Raw genomic sequence first — 8,117 nt, forward strand, 5'->3', positions numbered from 1 at the left:
CCTTGTCGTATAATGTATTTTGTCGTGTCTCGCTTTCTCCTTTCTCCTTTCTGCATTCTCCTTGCCGAGCATGCATTTTATCTTGTTGTCGTCATCCTTGTTGCGCTGCTCAGCTTCCCCACTACCCGCTTCTCAGGCTTTTCCCCGACTTTCCCCATTTTCCCCGCATGCACAGGATGTTGCTCGTTAAATTTTCTTTATGAAGTTAACTGTAAATGTCCCTGCTCGTATATCCCAGCTCCCGTTTCTGTTTTTGCTGTTTTGCTCCTGCTCACTTCAATTTCATTGCGCGCAAAATAAAATGAAGCCAGCAACAGACAGCAAGGATGCTGGGGGAAAATTCAGGGGGTGGAAAATGGGTGGAAAAATTACTCAGTAATGCAATTTCGCAGCTGGCGACTCCTTAAAGCTTTAAGTTCTCCCCGCAATGCCACTCAATCTGCTGTTGCACCTTGCCTTTTCCACATTTCGCCATTCTCTCGAACCACCCAAAGATCAGCCAACAACAATGCGTTTTCCACCATGCCATCCGAATTTCCCTCGATTTCCCAGCGTTGGAATAAAACAAAAAACAGCGAAATGCAAATATTTAAATTGCATTCGCGACAGTCGCCCTTTTTTTCTTGTATCCTTCCACCTTGAATCATTCGTCCTGCAAACAGATAAATTATGTTCTACAAGAAAATTCCCCAGAGAATTGTAGGAAAACTCGGAAAGAAAAATATAAAGAATATTTGATTTTTAAAAAAACATCGTATACACCCATAAAGATTTTTTAAATCAGAAGCTTTCAAAATAAATATTTACTTTTTAAGAGCATTTCTTTCACCTCTTCCGATTTATTTCACTTTATTTGTACACACCGAGGCGAAAAGAAAGTTGCCAAGTGGAAGGCAGACAACTCATTGCTTATAAGAAAAAGAAATGGCAGCCAAAGTGGAGAAGGAAAGATTGCAGGGTAAGAAAAAAGGAAATCATGAAAAATTTTCCAAGTACTCGCAGCACAACAACAAACATGCAGAAGGAAAATTGAGCACAAAGACGTCCCGGGAACGAATAAATAGTGGATACCGGATTGTGGGGTCTCTGGAATATTAAATGGCACCGAAAAGAAAGAAGCTTTATATGGGAAGAAGCCGCAGAAAATGAAAAAGTAGTACTAACTATATATACAAGTATAAGGTATATGGTAAAGAAAAAAATATCTTTGGTCTTTGGTTACTTGGAACATCTTGAAAATATTTTGACCCGACTTATGTTTTCATGCATTTTGAAGATCTATTAAATGATCTTTCTTATTTTATTAACAGGTATATTATAAGCAACTTTTTTTTAAATTATAATTTCAGATATTTCAGATATATTATCTTGACAATATTTTCCAAGTGATATATGTTATTCTACATTTTTGAGATCTATTAAATGATATCTCTTTTTTTATTTCTTTTTTTATTTTACTAGTCCCTCCAGAAAATTTTATCAGATATATCATGTGCAAATTATTTATTTTTTCTTTAAATTTAAGATATTTCTTTGTTGTAGGATCTATATTTTAAGCTTGTTGAATTTACTGGGAATATCTTCATTATGACTATGACATGATATGCTTTTCTAAAATTTAGCAGATCCATTAAATGATCACTCTACTTTTTTTTATTTCTTTTTTTTATTTTACTTTAAATTTCAGATATTTCTTTGTTGTAGGATCTATACTTTACACTTGTTGAATTTACTGGGAATATCTTGAATATGACTATGATATGTATGTTTTTTCACATTTTAAGGATCCATTAAATGATCCTTCTTCTTTTTTATATTTCCTTATTTTTATTAACCCCTCCATGCCCATTTTAACCCACTGTGGCCCTGCTGTCGATGCTTATTCTCAATGAAGGCGCCAAAATGGGAAAAAGGAAAGGGAAAACCAAATATAAAGGAAAAACGAAGCGAGAACGGCAAAGGAAATGAAGCAAGAAAAATTACAATTCCCGACATGGATGTTCTTGGGGTGGCGAAGAAGGGGCTCTTGAGATGGGGAAAGCTGGGGGGCGTTAGAATTGAGTTTTGCTGCCAGGACGAAGGGGCGGAAATGGGTGTGGGGGGGGGGGGGGTTTGGGTGGTTTTGGGGGGCTTTCGCCATTTTGTATGCAGGTGAATTGGCAACACACAGCTGCATGAGTGTGCGTGTGTAATTTTTATCTGCCAACTTTTATCATTTTTTATTTTCATACACATTTCGCTTGGGCTGTTGTGCGGGGAGTCTCATAAAGAGCGTCAAGGTAAGGCGGCTGAGGAAATGAAAGCTGCTGATGGGTGGTGGGGTGAAAGCGACCCCCTTACACACACACAGAAGAAGGAGAAAAGAAAAATTGCGTTCAACTTTGAATGAGTTTCGCAGCAGCAGGAGCAGCTGAGAATCCAGCCAGGCCATGGAGATTGAAGGACGCACTGGCTCTCAAGGCTACTGGATACTCGGGATATTCAGGATACTGGCTACTGGCCACCCAAAGACCCCCCCCCCCCTCCCAACCACCCAGCATTCCCAGTAAACAAACAAACAAGGAAAACAACAAAAAGTGGCATTGTCATCGTTTTTATTGTTGCCAAGGAAAAAATAAGGAGGAGCAACTGAAACACAATTACCTGTCGCCAGCGGGTGATATATGTGTGTATGTGTATGTGCACACACACTGGCACACATCAAGGATTCAGCTATTTAACTTGAGCCGCTTAAAGGACCGCCATTAAGGATCTGCTATATTTGGGCAATTTCTGCACTATTTTTGGTCTTTTAACTGGGTTTAACTTGCAAATACTATAATCATTTCGGTAAAAAATAAAAACAATTATCATTAACAAATGTAACTAGTTTTGTTGTCAAATTAATTTCTAAAAAATAACTAAAATTTTAATAAACATAAATTAAGAAACTAGTCAATACTTGTGAGTTCAATTTATAAAAATTGTAATTAATTTTAAATTATTTAAAATATAATAAACATAGTTTAAGAAAATAATCGATATTTGTGATACTTATAGATTTAAAAAAAGGCTATTTAAACTCTTTAAAAATATTAATGGATTATTTTGGGTACCTTAATACTATATTCACATGAATTGAAATTCGGAATTAATGGCACTTTTTTTTGTTATTTTAATAACACGTATCCTAAGTGATAAATTAAAAAAAAAATGTCCTTAGTAGAAAATTTTTAAATTTATAGGCAAAAACGCCCTTAATTAAAAATATCTAAAGATCAGGGCGATTATTTCTTTTGGTTGTAGGATCTAGGATGTTTATAGCATACTTCACGACTTTTATCCTTGTCCGAGCAACTTCATTTGGCATAGAATGACTTATCACATCGCATATAAAAATATAAATGGAATATATATTTTGGGTTCCTTAAAATTATATTCGCATGAATTGAAATTCGGAATTAATGGCACTTTTCTTTTGTTATCTTAGAAACATGTATAAGTAATAAATTGGAAAAAAATGTCCTTAGTATAATATTTTTAAAATTTATAGACAAAACATCATTAATAAAAAATTTCTTAAGTTCAGGGCAATTACTTCTTTTGGATGTGGGATCTAGGATGTTTATAGCATACTTCACGACTTTTATCCTTGCGCAAGCAACTTCATTTGGCATAGAATGACTTATCACATCGCATAAATGTATCTGGCCGCCATAGAGCCATCGGTTTCGGGGCCACCGAAATGGTTTGTCATCTTCGAGTGGCAACAGCCTCCGGCCAGGAAAACCCAGGGAGGCGGAAAACCAGGTGGGTGGTGGGCGGGCGAAAGCCAGTCGAAGCAATTTCCCCCGACTGCTTTCTCTCGCCCATCCCCACATATAAATTTAGCCCAGCCACACTGAAAACAATCGTGGAAAGACAATTCTCGCAGGCACTCCAACCGATGTATATATTCCATGTATAGATAATAATTAATAATGAGTTGATATAAACAAAATGAGATGTTTACAATTGTATGTGACTGTGGGGCCTTGAGAAAAAAACAGTGTTGACTAGTGTAAAGTGGTTAGAACTTGGTTCTTTTTGGCTCTTGATCTTGGATTAGTCGTGGTGGCTGCTCTTAATGTGATTCTTGAGGTCTTTCATGCGAGTGCTGCCAAATGAGCAGAGCTTGCAGACGTAGGGATACTTTTGGGGATGCATATTCCTAACGTGCTTCAGAAATGCACCTCTCTGCCGGAAACGACTATCGCAGTACAAGCAGGTGAAAGGTCGTTCGCCCGTGTGGGTGCGAATGTGGGCCGTCAAGCTGCTGTTGTTAACGTAGAAGTTGGCGCACTTGGGGCACTTGAAGTGGCCGTCGGTCTTGTGCTTTCGGGCATGGGCATCCAGATCTTTATAATATTTATTACAATGCTTACAATAAAACTTTTTCGCTCTTGCATTGGCAGAGGGTTTGGACTTGCGTTTGGGTTTGGGTTTGGGTTTCGGCTTGGAGGCTGTAGGTTCAGGATCCTCAGGCAGATCCTCCTCCTCCTGCTCCCCCTGCTCGGAGTGGTTAGGGATGGGCGAATAGGCAAATCGCACCACCTCCTGGTCCTGATCCTCATCCTCTTCCTGCTCGGAATGAGCACTGATCGGGGGGTAGGTGAATCCTGCAGGTTGATCGTCTGACTCCTCAGCCGGATTCATCTCCTGCCAATCCTCGGAAATTTGACTGCGAGGTGAGTAGTCAAATCCTCTAAACTCGTCCTCCTCATCCCACGTCGGATTCTCCTCATCCTGGCCCAGATCCTCGCCTGCCGCCTTCTCCTGCATGGTTGAGCTACTGGGAGGGGAGTCGGGAAAGACTACAGGTTGGTAGTCCCACTCCGCAGACTGCTCATCCTCTGGCAGATCCAACTCCTCCTTGGTTATGGTACTGGGCCCCTGCCCAGCCTGGTCGTCATTGGTCGCCTTCAAGCGCAGCATGTCCATGTGCTGATCGCTGGCCTGGGCCAAGCGGATCAGCCGGAAGGAGATCCTCGTGGCGTCCGCGCACATCAAGCAGATGAATTGCGGCTTTCCGTCCAGTTGGACCACACTGCATCCGGAGCACTCGGACAACAAGGCGGCCAGGGTCGGCTCCTCCTTGTCAACAACAAAAAGATCAATAAGGCAATCTCTTTCTTTCAGGCATACGCGGCACAATTTGGAAAGGGCCATTTTGGTCAGAATTAATGATTTTTAAAAATTTTTCGCCTGCACAGAAGTTCGGTTGTCAAAGAAAGTGACTAGCTTGTTCTCCGCCAGTGTTGGAAAGTGCCAGAAGTTTATGCGATGAAGAGTTGTTGCGAGCACTTCAAGAACACTTTGAAACACTACTCTTATCGATGTTTTTCCAGTATTGACAAGGCATTTGGCGCATTTTTTGAGATTCGTAAGCATTTTACGCTTTTTAAGACATTTAATTATCAATAAATCTTAAAAAAAAAAAGGCAAAAGCATTTTAAATAGTGGAAGTGCCAATTCTTTCTTTGCAATCACATTTTGTATAATATATTTTAATAGTTCCCAAAATCCTAAGGTTATTTTTCTCGCAGTGCATCCGTTTTTTCCCCCTGCTGGGGAATTGGCATTGAGCTTTTGGCTCCCAGGTAGCGAACGATGGCCGTCGAATGTCGTTGCAAAGACTTTCCCGGCTTTTCCGTCTTCCACTTCATTGGGGGAAACAACAACTTAGCTGGCAGCCGCCATCTTGACTGACTGTCCCCCATTTCCCACCCATCCGGCCCCGCCCCCCCCCCCCCCCACTTTTCCGACTTCCTTCTCTATCTGTCTTATGCCCGAATCACTTTTGCAACTTTTGCACACACAAAGGGGGGAAAAATGGGGCTGGAAAATGCAGGAGTTGGGTGGGGTTAGGTGGCTTAAGGAGTTCGAGGCAAAGAAAAACTCATTCCGAAATCATTTTTGGAAAATCGCCTGCGGCTGTGTTTTGTTAAAAACTGAGAAAACGGAAATACTACAGCAGAAAATGTGGCACCCACCCGGCCCCCAGCCTGATTTTCCTTAGAAAAGGTGGAGAGCCAAGGGATTCTTCGCTTGCCGACTTGTTTAACTTTCACTCAAGTGGATTTTTGACTGCGAACAAAAACCAGAACAAGTTGAGCCGAGCTGAGGAAGTGAGAGCAAGGCAGCCTGGGAAAAGAGACAGAGCTGGTTATTTTCCATCAAACATGGCAAAGTTTTTATGGACCACTCCCCCCCAGGATAGAGTTTAAATTTTCGGAAAATTAACAAAAGTGTGCAATCATTTTTGGATTTTATTTTCCAATTTTCCAACTGTAGTCTGAAATAGTAAATGTTTAGTTACTCCACTTTCTCCAAGAGCTAATATGAATAACATTTCATTTATTTAAAAATAATGCAGATAGGTTCATAACTAGGGTGACCTTATAAGTAGTGTTGCAAAACGTTCGATATCAAAGTATTAAAGTTGCGTAATCGATAGACCATAACAAATATTATCGATTTTTAAACATTTTTAAATTGCAATTAAGATTATTGCTTTAATCCTTGGCTTACTAGTTTCTACAATGTTCACCTGTTAACATATTTTACCCAGATCTGGCGAAAGTTATCTGGACGATTTAAACCCCTGCAAGGCATTTGTTGAGGGACGGACAAATAAAAAAGATACAGATGCATTTAAGGGCACATATGGCAGTTTCTGGTCAACATCCGCGGTCGCAGACGCACCGAGCCAAATCAGGGTAATGTGATATATAGCCTGTCTCGATGTCTGTCCACCTAACCGTCGAACACCCAGCACCACCCTCTATTTATTCCCCGTACATCTGGCCATGTGCCCGAGCCTTTGCCCTTGTAATTAGATGATCCCCAAATCAGCCGCTAATTTTTCCGCAATTTGCTTAGTAATGCAATCTAAATACAAACAAAATAGTTCCCTTTTTATTTCGACGATTTCAGGGGTGGACCGCACGGCAGGGTGGCCCAGCGAAGGGAACGGGAATTGGGTTAGGGACTGGGACTGGAGTGGGGGGGATGATGATGGTGATGGTGATGGGCGGTCGACGGGCCGTGAAATACACACTCGAAAAAGTGAATGGCATATGTACACATATATGCCCCGGAGTGTTGCACATGTCCCTGTGCTGTGCGGCAGGGCAAACATAGCAAATAGGCGATGCTTTGCTTAGAGTTGCCATCCGCAACAGTGTTGCCGAAACTAAGCCAGAGTTTCCACCGCATTTATATAATTTGCAAAGCATTTTTATTCTATTTATTTTATTATTACGATTATTAATTGGACAAATAAAGTCTTTGCTTTCTTAACTTTCTGGAGAAAACAAAGTGTTTATACTCCCTAAAACGATTTACAGTTTAGTTATAATGGCTTTTAATGAAACAAGGTGACAACTCTAGTTATCAATTTATCAATATTCTGCAGTTTCAAGTTTGTTCAATTGCTGAAATGTTTGACAATTGAATTAGCATGGAACAGCTGACCAAAATTCAACAAAAAGTCACCAACCTCACAGATAAGTGTTGCAAAGTACCAGAAAATTTAAAATTCTTGCGGGTAAGGGTCGAACTCTTTGTGTCATCACTTTTTGGGCAATGGAGTTGGGGATTGGAACTTGGAAAATTGGACGGGGGAAGCATGTCAAAGCCAAGCGACAAGCGATGGGTGAAGGACCCAGGACCAAGGACGAAGGAAGATGCGGCGACCAGTGAATTTGGCGTCGCGGCGCATCCTCTGATCCCAGCGGGAGTTCGGCGAGCTGCCCGAAAATCACAGCAGGGGTCGAGGGGTCGCCGCTGGTGTTTTGAGCTCTATTTGGGGTTGACCTGTCGCCTGCGCCTGCCGTCGACAACTCGAGCCCTCGATGTCCTTGCGTGTTGCCATATCCCATCCCATCCACATCCACATCCACCAGATCCTGCTGGTTTTCCCCTTCCCCCTTCCAGTCAGCTCATCCCTCATCCCCGGCCCACATGCCGCGTTCTTGGCTTTAATTCTAGCGCATTTGGCTTTTGTAACGTGATTATCAGACGATTTGATTTGGCGCTAAATGCAATTGCCAAAGTCAACGGGCAGCAGGCAACGGGAAAACCCCGGGACCAGCACA

The 8,117-nt window shown here is 41.4% G+C and overlaps 1 protein-coding gene across 1 annotated transcript; it reads right to left on the reverse strand.

Annotated features, from left to right (window-relative positions):
* Window positions 1-4,083: 4,083 nt before the first annotated feature.
* LOC119555960 (myoneurin-like) lies at window positions 4,084-5,187 on the reverse strand. The gene has a single exon (XM_037867678.1). The coding sequence runs from the start codon at window positions 5,185-5,187 to the stop codon at window positions 4,084-4,086; it is 1,104 nt and encodes a 367-aa protein (XP_037723606.1).
* Window positions 5,188-8,117: the final 2,930 nt, after the last annotated feature.

Source organism: Drosophila subpulchrella, chromosome X (genome assembly GCF_014743375.2).
Source record: "Drosophila subpulchrella strain 33 F10 #4 breed RU33 chromosome X, RU_Dsub_v1.1 Primary Assembly, whole genome shotgun sequence".
NCBI classification, from domain to species: domain Eukaryota; kingdom Metazoa; phylum Arthropoda; class Insecta; order Diptera; family Drosophilidae; genus Drosophila; species Drosophila subpulchrella.

Excerpts from the sequence above, each read along its gene's own strand:
- LOC119555960 (XM_037867678.1), bottom strand. The coding sequence starts at position 5,187 with ATGGCCCTTTCCAAATTGTGCCGCGTATGCCTGAAAGAAAGAGATTGC.